The following is a 23,010-nucleotide window of genomic DNA, read 5'->3' as shown; positions in this document are numbered from 1 at the left end:
ACAAATTTCTGACCATACATTGTACTTCAGCTATTGGCAGATGCTGTTCTGATAAATTCCTCACTTTTCTTAGTCCTATTGCCTCACGAAAATTCCAAGCTTGACCACCTCACAACATGTCCCTCTTCCGTTTTGATTCTCCATGATATAAACTGAAAATGTTGAAGGTTGACTGAAGCCAGCTTGCAAGGGATTTAGTTGAGAAGTGGGGGGGGGGGGCAGATGTGGAGGCAAATCTCACAGTAGTGCCTCCTGATTTCTACGGGTCTACCTGGTCTGGCCATGGGCTAGGAAGGCAAAGAATCCATGGTGTCTTTGCCCCCTAGGAGTTGGTTGCCCCAGGCATGCTCTTAAGCCTCGTACACACACAACGATTATTGGCCGACCGATCGTCCGACTTTTGTCCAGAGTGGTGTTTTGTTGGTTGGAATGTGCCTAGACTGCGCACGAATTTTCTCGGCCAACAAAAATCTACTTGTGATGTCATGTGCTGGTTTACTTTCTGTGTGTTTTTTCTTCTCTGAGCATGCCCAGACTTGCTTATCAGATTTTTGTCTGCCGAAATCTGTACTGACTGACGGAAAATCGGCCGTTGTGTTGACGGTCAACAAAAATTTTATAGCCTGCACACCAGATTTTATTCGGCCGAAAAGTCGGAGTCGGTTGTCGAAAGCATCATACTAACAATCCGAAAATCGGACGTTGGCCGAAAATTCACGGCCAACTCTCGGCACGTGTGTACGGGGCATTAGTATCACTTGGGTGTGGGAACCCTACTGTAAGAACGAGCACATGGCCCCGAGACTGATGATTTTTTTTTTTTAGCCTCTTTGGGCTAGGCCTTTTGGCTAAGTTCGGGGCAATTTTTGTTACCAGGTCTTATTTTTTAATTAAGTTTGTCACTGCACTTTTGTCTGTTTCCTTTTCTCACTTTAATGGTGGGTGTGGGTCCTCAGGCCTACCCTGAAGTCTGGGGGAGGATGTGTGGCTGTTAGGTTCCTTTCTGCCCTGAACTGGAGAGTATTTTTTCAGGTGAGCCCCTCACCTAGTACTCATTGATCGGCTTCAGCTGACCATGAGGAAAAGGGCCCCGTCAGGACTTTAGGCTAGGCTGGCCATGTTTAGCCAATCACCGGGGTACCACAGACTCTGTGTCCGCCGGCACCCACCGATCATCCCGCAGAGAGACAGAACGGCGGTCTGCCTATGTAAACAAGGCAGATCTCCATTCTGACAGGAGGGAAGAGATGAAATGTGTGTTCCTGCAAAGCAGGTAATAAATTTAATCTCTTCCCTTAGAGAAAGCACCTCACACAGTACAGTAAAACACTGCTTAGGCACACATTTAACCCATTGCCCCTGGTGTTAAACCCTTCCCAGCCAGTGTCATTAGTACAGTAAGGCTTCTTTCACATGGTCCGCCTCCGTAAGCGGATCCGTGCTGCTCAGCAGGGGATCGTAAACACAGATCCCCGCTAAGCAGGAAGGTGACAGCTCCCTCTCCGCTCTGTGTGCGGAGAGGTAGGTGTCAGAGCCCCATACATCTCTATGGGGGAATCGGATGAGAGCGGACCGCTTGTCCCCTCTCATCCGATCCCATTTACGGATGGAAAATAGGGTTTCCATCCATCTGGATTTCACAGACAGGATCGGATGCGGATGGCAGCAGGTGTCAGCGGACATGTCTCCGCTGACATCCGCTGCCCCATAGGGATGCATGGGGCATCCGATCAGATCCGCCTAAAAAACTGACAGGCGGATCTGATCGGAGCGCTTGTGTGAAAGGACCCTTACAGTGCATATTTTTAGCACTAATCACTGTATTAGTGTCACTGGTTCCCAAAAAAATGTCAGTTAGTGTCAGAATGTCCCCCGCAATATCGCAGTCCCACAATAAGTCGCTGATCAACACCATTACTAGTATAAAAAAAATAAAAATATCCCATCGTTTTTGCGCAAACCAATATACGCCTATTGGGATTTTTTTACCAAAAATATGTAGCAGACTACATATTGGTCTACATTTATGAAGAAATTTGTTGTACATTTTTTTACTGAATAGGTTTTAGAACAGAAAATAAAAAATATTGTTCTTTTAAAAATGGTCGGTCTCTTTTTGTTTATAGCTCAACCCGCAGAGGTGATCAAATACCAAAATAAGCTGTTTGCGGGGACATACATTCTATTTGGGTACAGCGTTGCACGACCATGCAATTGTCAGTTAAAGTAGAGCAGTGCTGTATCGCAAAAAAATGCCCTGGTCATGAAGGGGGGGTTAAATCTTCCCGAGGTCAAGTGGTTAATACTAGTGATCGACCAATATCGTTTTTTTACCGCCAATACCGATTTTTTTGGTCATCGGCCGATATTTTCGGATATTAAAACCTGTTTACTTTTGTATAATTTTACTTTGAAACTTTAATAAAAATCATAATCGAAAAAAAAAATAAAACTTTTTTTTTTTTTATTTAATGTCTACAGGTACTGTGGTGGAGGGATCTGGCGGTCTAAAAGACCCCAAACCCCACCTCTGCACTTAAAAGCATTCAAAAACGCCAAGTTTGGCTGTTTTGAATGCTGTAAGTTTTTGAATTTGGTGCCGCCAGTACCCGGAAGTGATGTCATTTCAGGACATCACTTCTGGGTACTCGGCGGCGCCTAATTCAAAGAAATTGATACGCGGTCAGACGGCGGTGGTGCAGATGGAGACCCGGTAAGACGGCGGCGGTGAAGGTAGGATGCCCGGGTCTCCCGGTGGGACAGGAGACCCGGGCGAGCCACGGAAGGCAGCGGGAGGGGGGGGGGCGTCCCCTCCGGCTCCTTGGAATGACAGCCAAGCGGCTTCTCAGCCGCATCGGTTGTCATTACAAGACAGCCGACCGTCGGCTATGGACACCGGTACCGGGGTGATGCCTCTAGCTGAAGGCATCACCCCGGTACAAGCACTTTCCCGAAATATCGGCAATATCGGTAAATCAAAAGGCCGATTCCGATATATTTGCCGATAATCGGTCGATCACTAGTTAATACTAATCTACGCAGTTCTTGTATTTCATTTGATTCACGTGGGACACATCTTCAGTGCTCAGTGTACAAGCCAGGTACCATAAAGTACTCTTGTGGCCAGTACAGAGACTGATTACTGCTCTGTGGGTACCTGAGTAAAAGTGAACCAGTGCCTTGTCCAAACAACGGGTTAATTTTAATGCTAGCTCCATCAGCTTTACATACTTACCTTGCTCCTCCATTGGCCTGTTCAGCAGCCAGAAACAGGAAGCCCTTCCAAAGGTATTTGGACTCTCTCTCCCATGTGACAGTGCTGGGTGCCTGAGCTGCCAATCATTGGTATGTCATGTGCTCCTCCATATCTGGAAGTACTAAAGTGGTGGAACTGAAGGGGGGCATGTGACAGTGCTGGGTGCCTGATCACGTGCTCCTCCATAGCTGGAAGTACTAAAGTGGTGGAACTGAAGGGGGGCATGTGACAGTGCTGGGTGCCTGATCCCGTGCTCATCCATAGCTGGAAGTACTAAAGTGGTGGAACTGAAGGGGGGCATGTGACAGTGCTGGGTGCCTGATCACGTGCTCATCCATAGCTGGAAGTACTAAAGTGGTGGAACTGAAGGGGGCATGTGACAGTGCTGGGTGCATGAGCTGCCAATTATGTGCTCCTCCATATCTGGAAGTACTAAAGTGGTGGAACTGAAGGGGGGCAAGGATGTAAACCCATTGGGGCCAGCTAAATAATAAAATCATGCATAGGCTAAGGAAGGAAGAAGCATAATTTCTTTGATAAGAAAATAGAGAGTAAGCTCCACTGAGCACAGGCCTTTTTTCCCCTCTCATGTTTCTGTCTAGTGTCTGTAATTCACACCCTTTCATTTCTTATTGTAAAGTACTGCATAGTATGTCAGCACTTAAGATAAATTATGTAGGATTACAGTAAACTACAGTATCCGGTGCCTAGGAAGCAAATAGAAAACCAATTGCTGTTATATTTACTGGCCTGCCCTAATAAGACTACCGCCTACCAACATGCAGCTAAAAGCACAAAAGGTAAGAGGGCATTTTCAGCATGAGTAATAACATGAAAACCTGAACCGTGCAGGAACGGGCCAATTTACAATAGACAAATATCTGCCCGTACTCAGGTGTCACATTCCGTTATGGAAGCCTCTTGTCCCCCGTGAGAGCTGAGATGCGTCATCAGGTAAGATTTTTTTGAAAAGCATTTTCCGCATTCAGAACATGAATATGGGTGATGGCCCGTGTGGACTCTTGCATGGCTGGCTAAGTTGGATCTACTGGTAAAGCCTCTCCCGCACTCAGTGCAGGAATACGGACGTTCGCCGGTGTGGATCCTCTCGTGTTCCGTAAGACAAAACCGCACAGCGAAACACTTCCCGCATTCGGAACAGGAGTATGGCTTCTCCCCTGTGTGAAACCTCTTGTGTCTGATTAGATGATCACTCCGAAAAAAGCACTTCCCACATTCAAGGCAGGCGTATGGCTTCTCACCTGTGTGGGATCTCTGATGTAGGACAAGATACTGGCTCTGTGAGAAAGCCTTCCCGCATACAGGACAGGGGTAAGGCTTCACTCCTGAGTGTGCTTTCTGGTGCCTATTAAGCAGCGCTCTCTGGCTATAACATTTCCCACACTCGGGACACGCGTACGGCTTCTCAACTTTGTGACATTTCCGGTGTATAACCAGTTCTATCCTCTCAGGAAAAGACTGGCCACAATCAGAACACACATATGTTTTAGCCCCCTTGTGACGATTGATGGAATCGGGGCGATCAGGGAATCTCCTGGCAGAGGAATCAGATGATGGATCTGCGCTGTGTAGAACTGGATGGAAATCTGGGGTTGTGAAATTTTCTTTAGAGGAACTGGGTGTGATACCATCATCTTCGGTTTCACCACCTGGAGAGATAACAGAACATTGGTTAATCATGGTAATCACATCATTTCATACAGACCAACACTAGAAATGACTGCTGGCCACATGGCTACAGCACCTGTGTGTGCATGTGCCCAGGCACGAGGTGCTACACATAGAGTTACAAGTAGGGGTGTGCATACATAGTGCCTGTGCACACACACAAGTGTTGATGCTAAATGACTTCTCTTCTGGGTCACAGAATTACACTTATTTCTGCTCTCCTGATCCCGATTCAGTCGACATTGGGCTATAGTCCTCAGTCAGCTGACATTGCAGTGCTGCATCTACAAACCCGATTCCAAAAAAGTTGGGACACTGTACAAAATTGTGAATAAAAACAGAATGCAATGATTTGGAAGTTTCAAATTTCAATATTTTCAACATAGATGACATCTCAAATGTTTAAACTGAGAAAATATATAATTTTAAGGAAAAAATAAGTTGATTTTAAATTTCATGGCATCAACACATCTCAAAAAAGCTGGGACAAGGCCATGTTTACCACTGTGTGGCATCCCCTCTTCTTTTTATAACAATCTGCAAATGTCTGGGGACGGAGCAGACAAGTTGCTCGTTAGTTTAGGAATAGGAATGTTGTCCCATTCTTGTCTAATACAGGCTTCTAGTTGCTCAACTGTCTTAGGTCTTCTTTGTCGCATCTTCCTCTTTATGATGCACCAATTGTTTTCTATGGGTGAAAGATCTGGACTGCAGGCTGGCCATTTCAGTACTCGGATCCTTCTTCTACGCAGCCATGATGTTGTAATTGATGCAGTTTGTGGTCTGGCATTGTCATGTTGGAAAATGCAAGGTCTTCCCTGAAAGAGACGATGTCTGGATGGGAGCATATGTTGTTCTAGAACTTGGATATACCTTTCAGCATTGATGGTGCCTTTCGAGATGTGTAAGCTGCCTATGCCACACGCACTCATGCAACCCCATACCATCAGAGATGCAATCTTCTGAACTGAGCGCTAATAACTTGGGTTGTCCTTGCCCTCTTTAGTCCAGATGACATGGCCTCCCAGTTTTCTTAAAGAACTTCAAATTTTAATTAGTCTGACCACAGAACAGTTTTCCACTTTGCCACAGACCATTTTAAATGAGCCTTGGCCCAGAGAAAACACCTGCACTTCTGCATCATGTTTAGATATGGCTTCTTTTTTGGCCTATCGAGTTTTAGATGGCAACAGCGAATGGCACGGTGGATTGTGTTCACCGACAATGTTTTCTGGAAGTATTCCTGAGCCCATGTTGTGATTTCCATTACAGTAGCATTCCTGTATGTGATGCAGTGCCGTCTAAAGGCCCGAAGATCACCGCCATCCAGTATGGTTTTCCGGCCTTGACCCTTACGCACAGAGATTGTTCCAGATTTTCTGAATCTTTGGATTTTTTATCATCTACAGTACATATCATCCAAACTCTTTCAAATTTTTCTCTGAGAAACCCCTTTCTGATATTGCGCCACTATTTTTCGCCACAGCATTGGGGGAATTGGTGATCCTCTGCCCATCTTGACTTCTGAGAGACACTGCCACTCTGAGAGGCTCTTTTTATACCCAATCCTCTTGACAATTGACCTAATAAGTTGCAAATCGGTCCTCTAGCTGTTCCTTATATGTACATTTAACTTTTTCGGCCTCTTATTGCTACCTGTCCCAACTTTTTGGAATGTGTAGCTCTCATGAAATCCAAAATGAGCCAAAATTTGGCATGACATTTCAACATTTGATATGTTATCTATATTATATTGTGAATAAAATATAAGTTTATGAGATTTGTAAATTAGTCCATTCCTTTTTTACAGTGTCTCAACTTTTTTGGATTTGGGTTTGTAAATCTCAGTGGCCTCTAAAGGCCCAATCTGCATTTGGAAGGAAGTGATGCGACTCCTCCTCACTGCCTGTTTCAACACTAGTTTTGCTGACAAACATGGTGTTTGTGGCAATTCTTTATTTATTTGAATGTGCATCAATTGGACAGACTTGCCATCCGCTGATCGCTACAAGATGGGTGAATTTTACTGTGGGCATGAGATGAAGAATCACGTCCCCAGCATGTAAACACACCTGTCCACTGCCTATTGCAGCTTAAGGAAGGGGGGCGGTTGGCGGGCGGCATAAGGGGCGTCAAACTCAATTTTATCACAGGCCGCTGCAGCACTATGGCTGCCCTCAAAGCGCAGCTTCTGTGTTTACAAGTGGCAGTGGGGAGTGGCAGTGGGAGCCTGAGGGTGGCGGAAGAGTTCCGCCATGATCCAGCTGCAAAACTGGGTGAGAGGGCCACATGACAAGGCCTTGTGTTTGGCATGTGTGTCCTACCTGGTCTACTGGTGACTCCAGTCTACCCTGCTATGACAGTTCTACTGTTGAATCTGGATAGGGTCTTCCTTCTGGCGGCTAAGCGCAACACCCATGTCCTAAACAAGTGCCTACCCCTCACTGCTGACCCTGGAGATTCTATTCGCCATAGGCAACTCTCTCTAGCATTCATACCTCTCCTGTACCTCAGCTGCAGCTGTTACACCCTCAACAAAAACTTTTGGCTGGCAAAACCAAAAAGAGTCTTCTTCATCTTGTTCTCCTGCCAGCTACATAGTTGTACGACATTACCCGGTGGCACTATGAAACCCCTTCCAGAAATCATTTCATCATGGGTGTCGTATATTAATTGGTTTTCCTTATCAAAAAGCATAGGGACTATGGCAGTTACTGACCAACAAGAATCTCAAATTCTTTTCCGTACTTCCTTATATTACTCACCTGTGCTGACCTCTGGAGACGTATTCTCCTCCTTAATCATTACATGTACTTCTTCCTCCTCTTTCTCCATTTCGTCATTTGTTACAAGACTGTCACAGGCTGAACGATGGGCAGCAGAACGTGACTGATCAGAAAAACTCCCTTCATGTGGATCAGGTGACAGATTGGCAAAACGAAGTACCGAACTGACATTTGGCGTTATGGAGTATTCTTCTATGGAGTCTACAGGAAAATCATCATTACTTGCACCAGGTAGAGGGATCAGAGGACGCTTTTCTGTGACGCATGCTTTATATCTTCCGTCTGGAGGAAATGAGAACAGTTATCAAACAGTGATCTATAAAATGTATTAAAAGAAATTTACAGTCGATTTTCACTACACCAATTTGAATTGTAGAGAACAGGTAATTGGGATCCATCTTCTGGTGGCAGATGATAATCTGTGACTCTTCAGTAATTCATGTTTATTCCTCACCTGTGCTGATCTCCAATGGAACGTCCTCCTCTTTAATCCTTAAATCTCCTCCTTCGTCCTCAACTCTGATCTCTGTCTGAGTGGCTCGGGTGTCTGTGGATAAAGAGAATAGTGAAGCCTCCTGTACTGAGATGTATGAGAGACCTCAGAGTCCAGTCACATCTCTGCTGGAGTCTAATAGAGGCTGCTGTGTCCTTACACCTAGGTCTTCCTTTGCTGCACTGTTACACTTAGTCGGCTGCCCTTGGCTTCCATTGACATCTACAGGAACCTTCCTGCTGCGGAACCCAGCCTGGCCTTTCTGTTTCTGGAGGAGCTGAGAGACTGACAGACCAGCTTGAGGCTGACTTATCCGTGTTACCACAGGCCTGGATCCTGGAAATCCTTTGAGGAAGCGTGTCCTGCTGTGAGAGGATTCACCTCCAGAGGGTGATAGATGTGGGTTTACACTTACAGGCCAGTTATAGCCATGTGTAGCCTGTAAGTTGCCAATTGTAACAGCAGTTTAACGGTCATGAATGGGTTAACCATTCACGATAGCTGTGATCACTAGTGATCTGTGAATGGCTACAGCGAATCACATGGAACAGGGTGCTGAGATTGGCCCAGGTACCATGTGATAGCTGTGGGCCAATCACAGCATAAATAACACAGCTGTTATGAATTTAACAGCCATGTTGACATTATAATCATGTGTTTGCATAGCGATCACATGATTACCAAATCCCGAGTACTGGGATCCACAATCCACTATCTGGCAGACACAGCAGTCACGGGGAGGTGAAGAGGTGGATGGTGGTGTGCAGCGCGCTCCTAAACCCGATGCAGGCACATGACGTACATGTACGTGCCTGCACATGCCGCCCCGTCGCAGTATATAAGTAAATAAATGTTTTAATAACTACTCTACTCAAATATGCCCTCTGCTGTCTATATATTAAAAATATTATTTAGCAGCAGAAACTTTGACATATGAGCTACATCACTAATCTAGTTCTAAAATACCAGCCTAATCGTTCTCTTTGTTTCTCCTAAGACCCCCTGCTCTCTAGCTCCCTCATCACTTCGTCCCATGCTCTCCTCCAGGGCTCCTCCACTGCTGAGGTGTTATGGAAGCCCAGGCTGCTTTGATAGTGGCCTTCAGCTCATCTGCATTGTTTGGTCTGGTGTCTCTCATCTTCCACTTGACAATACCCCACAGATTCTCTATGGGGATTAGGTCAGGCGAGTTTGCTGGCCAATCAAGCACAGTGATACCATGATCTTTAAACCAGGTATTGGTAGTTTTGGCAGTGTGGGCGGTGCCAAGTCCTGCTGGAAAATGAAATCAGCATCTCCATAAAGCTGGTCAGCAGAGGGAAGCATGAAGTACTCTAGAATTTCCCGGTAGAGGGCTGCGCTGATTTCGGACTTGATAAAACACAGTGGACCAACGCCAGCAGATGACATGGCTCCCCAAATCATCACTGATTGCGGAAAATGTTGCATGTCATTTGGAAATCAAAGTCCCAGAGTCTGGAGGAAGAGTGGAGAGGCACAGAATCCAAGTTCCATGAGGTCCAGTGTGAAGTTTCCACAGTCAGTGATGATTTGCGGAGTCATATCATCTGCTGGTGTTGGTCCACTGGGTTTTATCAAGTCCAAAGTCAGTGCAGCCTTCTAATAGTAAATTCTAGAGCACTTCATGCTTCCCTCTGCTGACCACCTTTATGGAGATACTGATTTCATTTTCCAGCAGGACTTGGCACCGCCCACACTGCCAAAAGTACCAATGCCTGGTTTAAACAACATGGTATCACTGCGCTTAATTAGCCAGCAAACTCGCATAACCTAAACCCCATAGAGAGTCTGTGGGGTATTGTGAAGTGGAAGATGAGAGACACCAGACCCAACAATGCAGATGTGCTTAACCACTTGCCGACTGCCGTCAGTATATTTACTGTGGCGGTTAGCAGCTCCTGGGCAAACCGACGTAGGGATACGTCGCTCGTCCATGAGCCTGTAGGGGGCGAGCGCGTGCCGCCGGAGGCGCGATCCTGCCCCCGCTTGTTCACGGGCATCCCCGCGCGTGTGACCGGCGGCTCCAATGTCCGCCAGCCACTCACGATCCCGCTCAGGAGAGGGAGAAAGGCGGACGGCTGATGTAAACATAGCTGCCCGTCATTCTCCCTGAAGTAAGTACAGAGACTATACGAACCTGCTATGTAGGATCGTATGTCTCTGTGGTTACATCACAAGCCACCAAGTATTGAGTGCATTCTATACTGTACATGGACAGACTTTTCAGTAAGCCAACATTTCTGTACTAAAAATCCTTTTTTGTTTTTTTATTGGTCTTACGTAATATTCTAAATTTTCTGAGATACTGAATTTTGGGTTTTCACTAGTTGTAAGCCATAATCATCAACATTAAAAGAAAGGAATGCTTGAAATATATCACTCTGTGTGTAACGTATCTATATAAAATATATGAGTTCCACTTTTTGAATTGAATTACTGAAATAAATTCACTTTTTGATGATATTCTGAATTTATGAGATGCAGCTGTATTCTGCCTCCACCTAACAACTGTACTTTTATTTCCATCAGCTCATTACCCTAAGCTATAACCTTTGTATCACTTGACCCTCCCTTCTAGATTGTAAGCTCTAAGGAGCAAGGCCCTCGGATTCCTCCTGTATTTAATTGACTTGTAACTGTACCGTCTGCCCTCATGTTGTAAAGCACCACGCAAACTGTTGGCGCTATATAAATCCCAAATAATAATAAAAAGAACTAGAAAAAAAAGTTTGAGACAAACTTTAAGTTGGCTTGAAAAAGCCTGACCAGAAAGTTTGAAAAGTTTAGATCGATCGATCGATAGAAAAGGTTTGAAGATCGATCGATCGAAAGAAAAGGTTTGAAGATCGATCAATAGAAAGAAAAGGTTTGAAGATCGATCGATAGATAGAAAATGTTTGAAGATCGATCGATAGAAAGAGAAAGAAAAGGTTTGAAGATCGATCGATCGAAAAGGTTTGAAGATCGATCGATAGATAGATAGATAGATAGATTAGATGAGTTTGAATGAGTTTACATTGATTAGCATCAAAGCTTGATTGAGTCTAATGGGATTTGGAGCTTGGGTCATCTGAACATCCTGTCAATGAAAGTCTATGGGCATTTTTTGGGTTTTTAATTTTAATTTTTAGGAAAACCGTAACTCAAACCAGTCTGAAAAGATATAGCACACCGAGTGAGAACAGTATGAAGGTCTGTGCCGAGTTTGGAGTATGTAGCTTGAACGGTCTAGGAGGAGTTAGTGTCCAAAAATTTTGCGGCCAGAAAAAGAAGAAGAAGAAGAAGAATAATAAGTTTAAATACAATATTAGAAAGTTGGCTTTTGCAAGCCAACTTAATAAGAGGTAACAGTATGTGTGGAGTCCCGGGAATACAGAGGACGGGGAGATCTCTCTGGGGGATTTCTGTTACTGGGTCCATCTGTATGAAACACACACACTGACTGAATACATTGTTTCTATGTCTTTATATCAGAGGATGTGTGTATCTAGGGGGATCCTCAATACAAGAAATTAATGTCTCCTGTTACCCGGTGATGTGAGGGGCGGCCGCTTCTCCATCATGACGTCTTTCTATATTATCCCACTCCTCCATGGAGAAATAGACAGTGATATCCTGACAACTTATAGGAACCTGACATGCTATCTCCATATATCGGAGGATGTGAGTATCTAGGTGGATTCTCAATACAAGAAATGAATGTCTCCTCTTACCCGGTGATGTGAGGGGCGGCCGCTTCTCCATCATGACGTCCTTGTGTCCTTCCAAACATTCCTTCATAGAGGAACAGACAGTGACATCCTGACACCTTGAAGAAACCTGACACACACAATGATACAGTCACCATCCAGATATATCACCTATGTTACTGGATAATGTCCCAGAATTCCCAGCACTGCTCACCTCTCCCGTCAGCAGCTCAATGATCTTGTTAATGACCCCCAGAATCTTCTTGTCGTCGTTTTCATCAGTTATCATGGAGGCAGGTGAGGATTCCAAGACAGCACTTTGCCTCTTGACCCATTCTCTTGAAGAACAGGAAAGGTTGCTATTCGTCACATACTCCCAAGACGTCTTCTTCACTACTTTGTAATCCTATGTATTAAGTGATACATATGTGTAAATCAATGAGGAGAAGGAAAGAGTCAACTCACCGTGACTTTCTCCAGTCAGGTCAATGTTTTATTCAAACAGATTGAAGAGACAATAAGACACGTGGCCACTCACTAAGACTAGAGGAAAGGCGGTTTAACCTTAAAATACGCAGGGGGTTCTTCACTGTCAGAGCAGTAAGGATGTGGAATTCTCTTCCACAAGCACTAACTAGGAGACGTTTTTGTGACACTTCCAGAACCTTCCTCCCCTCTCCGGTCAGGTCTGTGTTTTATTATTAGAGATAAGAGTGATGTCATGTGACCTCCCAGAATCCTCCTCACCTCTCCAATCAGGTCAATGTTTTATTCAAACAGATCGAAGAGACAATAAGACACGTGGCTACTCACTAAAACTAGAGGAAAGGCGGTTTAACCTTAAAATACGTAAGGGGTTCTTCACTGTAAGAGCGGTAAGGATGTGGAATTCTCTTCCACAAGCAGTGGTATCAGCAGGGAGCATCAATAGTTTAAAAAAACTATTAGATGGGCACCTTAAAGACCACAACATACAGGGGTATACAATGTACGGTTAGCAGCAAACACACACACACATCATAGGTTGAACTGGATGGATTGGTGTCTTTTTTCAACATCACTAACTAGGAGACGCTTTGTGACACTTCCAGAACCTTCCTCACCTCTCCGGTCAGGTCTGTGTTTTATTAATAGAGATAAGAGAGATGTCATGTGACCTCCCAGAATCCTCCTCACCTCTCCGGTCAGCTCTGTGTTTTATTAATAAAGATAAGAGTGATGTCATGTGACCTCCCAGAATCCTCCTCACCTCTCCAGTCAGGTCTGTGTTTTATTAATAAAGATAAGAGTGATGTCATGTGACCTCCCAGAATCCTCCTCACCTCTCCGGTCAGCTCTGTGTTTTATTAATAGAGATAAGAGTGATGTCATGTGACCTCCCAGAATCCCCCTCACCTCTCCGGTCAGCTCTGTGTTTTATTAATAGAGATAAGAGTGATGTCATGTGACCTCCCAGAATCCCCCTCACCTCTCCAATCAGGTCAATGTTTTATTCAAACAGATCGAAGATACAATAAGACACGTGGCTACTCACTAAAACTAGAGGAAAGGCGGTTTAACCTTAAAATACGCAGGGGGTTCTTTACTGTAAGAGCAGTAAGGATGTGGAATTCTCTTCCACAAGCAGTGGTATCAGCAGGGAACATCAATAGTTTAAAAAAACTATTAGATGGGCACCTTAAAGACCACAACATACAGGGGTATACAATGTACAGTTAGCAGCAAACACACACAAACATAGGTTGAACTGGATGGATTGGTGTCTTTTTTCAACATCACTAACTAGGAGACGTTTTGTGACACTTCCAGAACCTTCCTCACCTCTCCAGTCAGGTCTGTGTTTTATTAATAGAGATAAGAGTGATGTCATGTGACCTCCCAGAATCCTCCTCACCTCTCCGGTCAGCTCTGTGTTTTATTAATAGAGATAAGAGTGATGTCATGTGACCTCCCAGAATCCTCCTCACCTCTCCGGTCAGGTCTGTGTTTTATTAATAGAGATAAGAGTGATGTCATGTGACCTCCCAGAATCCTCCTCACCTCTCCGGTCAGCAGGTAGATGATCTCCAGGGTCAGGTTTAATATCCTCTCAGTTCTCTTCTTTCTTTCCTTGTCCAATTTTTGTAGATCAGTCATGGTTGGTGAAATTATCTGTAGTTCTCGTAGAAGTGGCTCCTCTTGATGAAATTTTACTTGAAGTAATCACCTGTTGTACTACAAGAGAAAGAAAACAATTATTTGAGCTATAAAAGAAAGAAGTACAGAAGGACAGTTGACATAAGTACCGCCCTACGGCCATAGAAAAGAAGTGACAGTTTTGAAGCAAATCTCATAGTTTAGGCCTAAGGTCTCAAAGTGTTCCTCCAACCTGTCATTAGAACTTCTTAATTTAATGCTTGTTTTTCGATCATTCTAAAGAGCTTGCATTATCCCATGGTGTTACTCAACCACACACAAGTTAACCCTCCTCTTTGTTATCAAAGACATCAAATTAACCACTTCCAGACTGCCTACTGTAGCTTTACTGCTACAGTGCGGCCCCACTGCACTGGATCTTGTATATATGTTTATATATATATATATATATATATATATATATATATATATATATATATATATATATATATATATATATATATATATATATATATATAATGTATACACACACACACACACACACACACACACACAGGGCTTTTTTTCAGCGGGAACGCGGGGGAACGCAGTTCCGGCACCTTCAGTCTGAATGTATGCAATGGTAAAGGGGTGCTGGGGTCAGTGGGTTGAGCTGAATGGCCTATTGATGCTGGCTGCTGGGGGATCTATTGTTGCTGGGGTGAATCTATTGTTGCTGGAGGGCATTTTGTTGTGGGGGGGCTACTGTTTCAGTGGAGGATTTATTGTTGCTTGGGGGAACTATTGTTGCTGGGGGGCTATTGTTGTTGGGGGGTCTATTGTTGCAGGGGAGGATTTATTGGAGGGGGGGCCATTGTTGCAGGGGAGGATTTATTGTTTCTGGGGGGCTATTGTTGTTGGGGGGGGGGGTCTATTGTTGCAGGTGAGGATTTATTATTTTACTGTTTTTTCTATTGTTGCAGGGGAAGATTTATTGTTGCTGGGGGGGGATCTATTGTTGGGGGGGGGGTCTATTGCTGCTGATTCCAGGGGATGTATATTACTGCTTTTCTAGTTACCATTAACAAATTCTATACAAATTACCTAGAACCACAACATGAAACTTGGTTCTGTATTCTCTAAAAAGGGGGGGGGGGGTACTGGGAGGTGGGTAGAGGGTGGAACCAAAGGACAGCGCTCGGAGGTGGGTAGGGGGTGGAGACAAGGGGTGACTCAGAAGAAGGGAGTACCTGCACCTATTCTTGGAGAAAAAAAGCCCTGTATATATATATATATATATATACATATATATATATATATATATATATACATACATACATACATACATACATACACGTGATGATTCTAGAACAAAAGCACAGAAATGTTTTTTTCTTTTAATGTAGCACTGCCCCCTTGAGGACTGCTGGATAACACACTTTCGGGTCCCCCTGGGTTACCATTAGCAACTCTGGTATTCACAATTTAACACGTTACTTCTTGGTTCAGTCACTGACCAGTCCAGGGGTTTGTAGTTGTTTTATTTTAAATAGGGATGGGAGAAGGGAATAGTGGGATACTCCAGATTAACTATTCACAAGATATGAGGACTCCTATCTGATGATGCAGCCAGGCTGCTGATTCACACTGCCACTAGAAGTTGGATTAAGTCTCTATCCAGAAGACTTGATGAACTAATTATCTTCAGGATACTCTCCTACTATCCCCTTTCACTTGACACACTGACACCCGTACTCTCACTATCCTACTCCGGGGTGGCCCCCCTCAGGTCAGGCCCCTTGAAATTTTCCACATTTTGTCATGTTAAAACCAAAACCGTAATTGTATTTTATTAGGATTTTACAGTGCATCCGGAAAGTATTCACAGCGCTTCACTTTTTCCAAATTTTGTTATCTTACAGTCTTACTCCAAAATGGATTAAATTATTTTCCACAAAATGCTTTAAACAATACCCCATAATGACAACGTAAAAGAAGTTTGTTTGAAATTAGGGATGCACTGATCCGATATTCGGATATCGGCGCCATTTTAGATGGATCGGGGGGGGGGGGGTAATCGGTAACATTGACCGATCCACTGGCCGATCCGGTTTTTGCTTGGTAACGGCTCAGCCATCCCTTACTAGGTGCAGTAGTAGTATGGGATGGGAGCCGCTACTTCCTGTTTAGGTCCGGCTCACAGGTGGAGTGATATCAGATGCACTCCGCCTGTGAATGGAGGAGCCACACACATGAAGCAGCGGCTTTGCTCTGTACTGCAGCCGCATGCTTTGTGTGTAGCTCCGGATCGGTTCCGGTATCAGCGATTTCACAACGCCAGATATCGGTATCGGATCCAAAAAAGTCGGATCGGTGCATCCCTATTTGAAATCTTTGCAAATTAAAAAAAAAATAAATAAATAAATGACATGTACATAAGGATTCACAGCCTTTGCCATGTCACTTAAAATCGAGCTCAGGTGCATACTGTTTCCACTTATCATCCTTGAGATGTTTCTACAACTTGATTGTAGTCCACCTGTGGTATTTCAGTTGATTGGACAGGGTTTGGAACGACACGCACCTGTCTATACAAGGCCTCACAGGTAACAGTGCATGTCAGAGCGGAAACCAAGCCATGAAGTCCAAGGAATTGTCTGTAGACCTCAGAGACAGGATTGTATGGAGGCACAGATCTGCGGAAGGGTACAGAAACATTTCTGCAGCATTGAAGGTCCCAATGAGCACAGTGGCCTCCATCATCTGTAAATGGAAGAAGTTTGGAACCACCAGGACTCTTCCTAGTGCAGGCCACCTGGCCAAACTGAGCTATCGGGGGAGGGGGGCCTTACTCAGGGAGGTGACCAGGAACCTGATGGTCACTCTGACAGAGCTCCAGCATTTCTCTGTGACCTTCCAGAAGAACAACCATCTCTGCAGCACTCCACCATTCAGGTCTGTATGCTAGAGTGGCCAGATGGAAGCCACTCCTCAGTAAAAGGCGCATGACAGCCCACCTGGAGTTTGCTAAAAGGCACCTGAAGGACTCTCAGCCCAAGAGAAGCAAAATTCTCTGGTCTGATGAAACAAAGATTGAATTATTTGGCCTGAATGGCAAGCGTCATGCATGTAGGAAACCAGGCACCGCTCATCACCTGGCCATTACCATCCCTACAGTGAAGCATGGTGGTGGCAGCATTGAGCTGTTGGGATGTTTTTCAGTGGCAGGAAGGCAAGGAGAGCATTAATCAGAGAAGCATCCAAGAAGCCCATGGTAACTCTGGAGGAGCTGCAGAGATCCACAGGTGGGAGAATCTGTCCGCCGGACAACTATGAAGCCCCGTACACACGCGTCGAAAATTGGCAGGGAATTTTCGTCCGACCTGCCGATTTTCGGCTTGTTAGTATGATGCTTCCGACAACCGACTCCGACTTTTCGGCCGAAAAAAAATCTGGTGCGCAGACTATAAAATTTTTGTTGGCCGTCAACACAACGGCCGATTTCCGTGCAGTCAGTACAGATTGACAGGGAAAAATCTGATGAGCAAGTCTGGGCATGCTCAGAGAAAAAAGAACACAAAGAAAGGAATCCAACACATGACATCACTTCTGAAGTAGAATTTTGTTGGGCGAGAAAATTTGTGTGCAGTCTAGACACATTCCAACCAACAGACACCACTCTGGACAAAAGACGGACGATCGGTCGGACGATAATCGTTGCGTGTGTACGAGGCTTTAGTCGTGCACTCCACAAATCTGGCCTTTATAGAAGAGTGGCAAGAAGAAAGCCATAAGAAGTCCAGTTTGAAATTTGTGAGAAGCCATGTGGGGGACACAGCAAACACGTGGAAGAAGGCTCTCTGGTCAGATGAGACCAAAATTGAACTTTTGACCTAAAAGCAAAATGCTATGTGTGGCTGAAAACTAACACACCATCCCCACCGTGAAACATGGTGGTGGCAGCATCATGTTGTGGGGATGCTTTTCTTCAGCAGGGACAGGGAAGCTAAATTGAGCCAAATACAGGGCAACCGTAGAAGAAAACCTGTAATAGTATGCAAAAGACTGAGGCGGAGGTTCACCTTCCAGCAGGACAACGACCCTAAACATACAGCCAGAGCTACAATGGAATGGTTTACATCAAAGCATATTTATGTGTTAGAATGGCCCAGTCAAAGTCCAGACCTAAATCCAATTGAGAATCTGTGGCAAGACTCGAAAATTGCTGTTCACAGACGCTCTCCATCCAATCTGACAGAGCTTGAGCTATTTTGCAAAGAATCGGAAAAAATGTCCCTCTCTATATATATATATATATATAAAGCTGGTAAAGACATCCCCAAAAAAGACTTGCAGCTGTAATTGTAGGAAAAGGGGGTTCTACAAAGTATTGACTCGGGGGTGACTTCAAATGCCCCCCACACTTTTCACATATTTGTATAACATTTTGAAAACCATTTATCATTTTCCTTCCAAATCACAATTATGTGTTGGTCTATCGCATAAAATCCCAATAAAATACATTTACGTTTTTGGTGGTAACATGACAAAATGTGGAAACTTTCACGGGGTATGAATACTTTTTCAAGGCACGGTATGTTAGTATAACTGCAGGTCAACCGCCTGGTATTACTGCCCCTGGCTGCTCTCCAGAGCCTCCAGCGGCTACTGGTGCTCCCACCTTCTCCTGGTCCTCAGCGGCTACTGGTGCTCCCACCTTCTCCTGGTCCTCAGCGGCTACTGGTGCTCCCACCTTCTTCTGGTCCTCAGCAGCTACTGGTGCTCCCACCTTCTTCTGGTCCTCAGCGGCTACTGGTGCTCCCACCTTCTTCTGGTCCTCAGCGGCTACTGGTGCTCCCACCTTCTTCTGGTCATCAGCGGCTACTGGTGCTCCCACCTTCTTCTGGTCATCAGCGGCCACTGGTGCTCCCACCTTCTCCTGGTCCTCAGCGGCTACTGGTGCTCCCACCTTCTCCTGGTCCTCAGCGGCTACTGGTGCTCCCAACTTCTTCTGGTCATCAGCGGCTACTGGTGCTCCCACCTTCTTCTGGTCATCAGCGGCTACTGGTGCTCCCACCTTCTTCTGGTCATCAGCGGCTACTGGTGCTCCCACCTTCTCCTGGTCCTCAGTGGCTACTGGTGCTCCCACCTTCTCCTGGTCCTCAGTGGCTACTGGTGCTCCCACCTTCTCCTGGTCCTCAGTGGCTACTGGTGCTCCCACCTTCTCCTGGTCCTCAGCGGCTACTGGTGCTCCCACCTTCTTCTGGTCATCAGCGGCTACTGGTGCTCCCACCTTCTTCTGGTCATCAGCGGCTACTGGTGCTCCCTCCTTCTCCTGGTCCTCAGCGGCTACTGGTGCTCCCACCTTCTCCTGGTCCTCAGCGGCTACTGGCGCTCCCACCTTCTCCTGGTCCTCAGTGGCTACTGGTGCTCTCACCTTCTCCTGGTCCTCAGCGGCTACTGGTGCTCTAAACTTTTCCTGGTCCTCAGTGGCTACTGATGCTCCCACCTTCTCCTGGTCCTCAGCGGCTACTGGTGCTCCCACCTTCTCCTGGTCCTCAGCGGCTACTGGTGCTCACACCTTCTCCTGGTTTTCCTTCTGGGTTGGCATGGCTAGGCCACCACGATATGACGAGTCATCGTAGCGGCACAGCGCTCTACATTCACAGCAAACTCAGCTCGCGCTAGATGCATAGCGTCACCGCGCATGCGCTGGTGACATCATCGGCGCACATTTAGGAGGTATTACCACCACCTACCGATGAAACTTCTTCTAAGCTCACCTGTAGGTACAAGTTTACTACTGCTTTAATTGCACGCTGCCTTTGCGGCGTACCACCACGCATCCGCGAGGGACCAGGTGACGTCATTGCGCCAATATAGGAGTTATTACTGCCCCTGGCTGCTCTCCAGGGCCTTCAGCGGCTACTGCTGCTCTCACCTTCTCCTGGTCCTCAGCGGCTACTGGTGCTCCCACCTTCTCCTGGTCCTCAGCGGCTACTGGTGCTCCCACCTTCTCCTGGTCCTCAGCGGCTACTGGTGCTCCCACTTTCTCCTGGTCCTCAGTGGCTACTGGTGCTCCCACCTTCTCCTGGTCCTCAGGGGCTACTGGTGCTCCCACCTTCTCCTGGTCCTCAGGGGCTACTGGTGCTCCCACCTTCTCCTGGTCCTCAGGGGCTACTGGTGCTCCCACCTTCTCCTGGTCCTCAGTGGCTACTGGTGCTCCCACCTTCTCCTGGTCCTCAGCGGCTACTAGTGCTCCCACCTTCTCCTGGTCCTCAGCGGCTACTGGTGCTCCCACCTTCTCCTGGTCTTCCTTCTGGGTTGGCATGGCTAGGCCACCACGATATGACGAGTCATCGTAGCGGCACAGCGCTCTACATTCACAGCAAACTCAGCTCGCGCTAGATGCATAGCGTCACCGCGCATGCGCTGGTGACATCATCGGCGCACATTTAGGAGGTATTACCACTACCTACCGATGAAACTTCTTCTAAGCTCACCTGTAGGTACAAGTTTCACTACTGCTTTAATTGCATGCTGCCTTTGCGGCGTACCACCACGCATCCGCGAGGCACCAGGTGACATCATCGCGCCAATATAGGAGTTATTACTGTCCCTGGCTGCTCTCCAGGGCCTCCAGTGGCTACTGGTTCTCCTACCTTCTCCTGGTCCTCAGCGGCTACTGATGCTCCCATCTTCTCCTGGTCCTCAGCGGCTACTGGTTATCCCACCTTCTCCTGGTCCTCAGTGGCTACTGGTGCTCTAAACTTTTCCTGGTCCTCAGCGGCTACTGGCGCTCCCACCTTCTCCTGGTCCTCAGCGGCTACTGGCGCTCCCACCTTCTCCTGGTCCTCAGCGGCTACTGGCGCTCCCACCTTCTCCTGGTCTTCAGCGGCTACTGGCGCTCCCACCTTCTCCTGGTCCTCAGTGGCTACTGGTGCTCCCACCTTCTTCTGGTCTTCAGCGGCTACTGGCGCTCCCACCTTCTCCTGGTCCTCAGTGGCTACTGGTGCTCTAAACTTTTCCTGGTCCTCAGTGGCTACTGGTGCTCCCACCTTCTCCTGGTCCTCAGTGGCTACTGGTGCTCCCACCTTCTCTTGGTCCTCAGCGGCTACTGGTGCTCCCACCTTCTCCTGGTCTTCCTTCTGGGTTGGCATGGCTAGGCCACCACGATGTGACGAGTCATCGTAGCGGTACAGCGCTCTACATTCACAGCACACTCAGCGCGCTAGATGCATAGCGTCACCGCGCATGCGCTGGTGACATCATCAGCGCACATTTAGGAGGTATTCCCACCACCTACAGATGAAACTTCTTCTAAGCTCACCTGTAGGTACAAGTTTACTACTGCTTTAATTGCACGCTGCCTTTGCGGCGTACCACCACGCATCCGCGAGGGACCAGGTGACGTCATTGCGCCAATATAGGAGTTATTACTGCCCCTGGCTGCTCTCCAGGGCCTTCAGCGGCTACTGCTGCTCTCACCTTCTCCTGGTCCTCAGCGGCTACTGGTGCTCCCACCTTCTCCTGGTCCTCAGCGGCTACTGGTGCTCCCACCTTCTCCTGGTCCTCAGCGGCTACTGGTGCTCCCACCTTCTCCTGGTCCTCAGTGGCTACTGGTGCTCCCACCTTCTCTTGGTCCTCAGCGGCTACTGGTGCTCCCACCTTCTCCTGGTCTTCCTTCTGGGTTGGCATGGCTAGGCCACCACGATGTGACGAGTCATCGTAGCGGTACAGCGCTCTACATTCACAGCACACCCAGCGCGCTAGATGCATAGCGTCACCGCGCATGCGCTGGTGACATCATCAGCGCACATTTAGGAGGTATTCCCACCACCTACCGATGAAACTTCTTCTAAGCTCACCTGTAGGTACAAGTTTACTACTGCTTTAATTGCACGCTGCCTTTGCGGTGTACCACCACGCATCCGCGAGGCACCAGGTGACGTCATCGCGCCAATATAGGAGTTATATCATCAAGAGCCAATCAGTGGTTGAGGAAAGAAGTAACTCTACCTGTAGGAAGACCAGGAGAAGATGGCGGTGAAGCGTGGACCTCCGGGGTCACCACATATGTTCAGACGCTCTAGCAATACGAACGTTCAGACAAGCCAAGCGCTCCTGGAAATCAAGCAGCCAGGTGGGAGCCATTGCTGAGGGTGGGAGGCTGACACCCCCTGGGACCCATTGCCCTTTAAAGTCTATAAGAACCCCTTAATAAAGCAGACATTACCTTCTCCCTGTGCACACACACTCCACCGACAAGGAAGCTGCAGCAAACACAGGTAACTTCTGACAACTAGCCCGCTTTCCTCCGCCCACCCAGCCTGACGCTCTGCGCATGCGCCTCGCTACAGCCATCAGGTAGCCGCTAACCAGCCTGGAACGCACACAGGAGCTGAAGCTGGAGGGACGTTCAGTTGTCGCCTAGTAACAAGCCCGCGCTCCTCATTTGGGACGTTCTGTGCGGAGCTAACGCTAGAGGGCGAGCAGAAGCGTACACTGTCCTCAACGTAGAAGAGCGGCGGCCATTTTCTTGAAGTCCAGAATGCAGTTACCGCAAATATTACAGATATTTGTATTACAATTAGTTTGTTTGTTTAAAGAACAGCGCCCCTTATTGGATTTACCTGGTTCTTGTTTTTTTTTTTTTTTTTGTTGCCCTTAGGATATGTAGTAGCAGAGTTCTTGGTGAAGGAATGGCGCCATTTTGTTGTAGATAGGGGTTTTATTTTTTAATGGGTACACATCTCCTGGTGGGGGTAATGCTGACTGAAAAGTGTGTGCTTAATAAAAGAAGGGTTAAAATGCAGTAGAGTCAGAAAAGCATGAAATATCGTATAGTCTGTTAATCGCACCCCAAGCGCGGGTAGCAAACGCGAATTTTGCCGCGCGCCTCTCGTGCTAGAAAAACGCCAAAACAGGCACTGTAAAAACGCTAATCGCACAGCGACCAAA

At 46.7% G+C, this 23,010-nt stretch overlaps 2 protein-coding genes across 4 annotated transcripts in view; both read right to left on the bottom strand.

Moving 5' to 3' along the window:
- The window catches only part of LOC309564361 (uncharacterized protein), a 1,000,117-nt gene that overhangs the window by 813,997 nt on the left and 163,110 nt on the right, over window positions 1–23,010 (bottom strand). The window lies entirely within an intron of this gene.
- LOC309562701 (uncharacterized protein) lies at window positions 3,927–22,376 on the bottom strand. 3 transcript variants are annotated; one of them, XM_082266986.1, is made up of 7 exons: window positions 22,286–22,376; window positions 13,975–14,148; window positions 12,149–12,340; window positions 11,959–12,064; window positions 8,186–8,278; window positions 7,711–8,013; window positions 3,927–4,926 (listed from the first exon to the last, which is right to left on the bottom strand). In XM_082266986.1, the coding sequence occupies exons 2-7, from the start codon at window positions 14,068–14,070 to the stop codon at window positions 4,148–4,150; spliced, it is 1,569 nt and encodes a 522-aa protein (XP_082123112.1). In that variant the 5' UTR covers window positions 14,071–14,148; window positions 22,286–22,376; the 3' UTR covers window positions 3,927–4,147. The 3 variants fall into 3 exon arrangements, with proteins under 3 accessions (XP_082123112.1, XP_082123111.1, XP_082123113.1); XM_082266985.1 differs by lacking the exon at window positions 22,286–22,376 and adding an exon at window positions 22,069–22,125; XM_082266987.1 differs by lacking the exons at window positions 8,186–8,278; window positions 22,286–22,376 and adding an exon at window positions 22,069–22,125.

Source organism: Pelophylax lessonae, assembly GCF_965119305.1.
Source record: "Pelophylax lessonae genome assembly, chromosome: 9".
In the NCBI taxonomy this organism is placed as follows: domain Eukaryota; kingdom Metazoa; phylum Chordata; class Amphibia; order Anura; family Ranidae; genus Pelophylax; species Pelophylax lessonae.
Note: the sequence above shows the minus strand (reverse complement) of the source record. Positions and strands in the feature narration are given on the sequence as shown.

Bases quoted from the DNA above. Each gene is read 5' to 3' on its own strand.
- LOC309562701 (XM_082266986.1), bottom strand. From the start codon at position 14,070: ATGACTGATCTACAAAAATTGGACAAGGAAAGAAAGAAGAGAACTGAG. The intron at 12,341-13,974 runs GTGAGGAGGATT...CTTAATACATAG, and splicing joins TCTACCTGCTGACCGGAGAG to GATTACAAAGTAGTGAAGAA. The intron at 12,065-12,148 runs GTGAGCAGTGCT...TGTGTGTGTCAG, and splicing joins TTGAGCTGCTGACGGGAGAG to GTTTCTTCAAGGTGTCAGGA.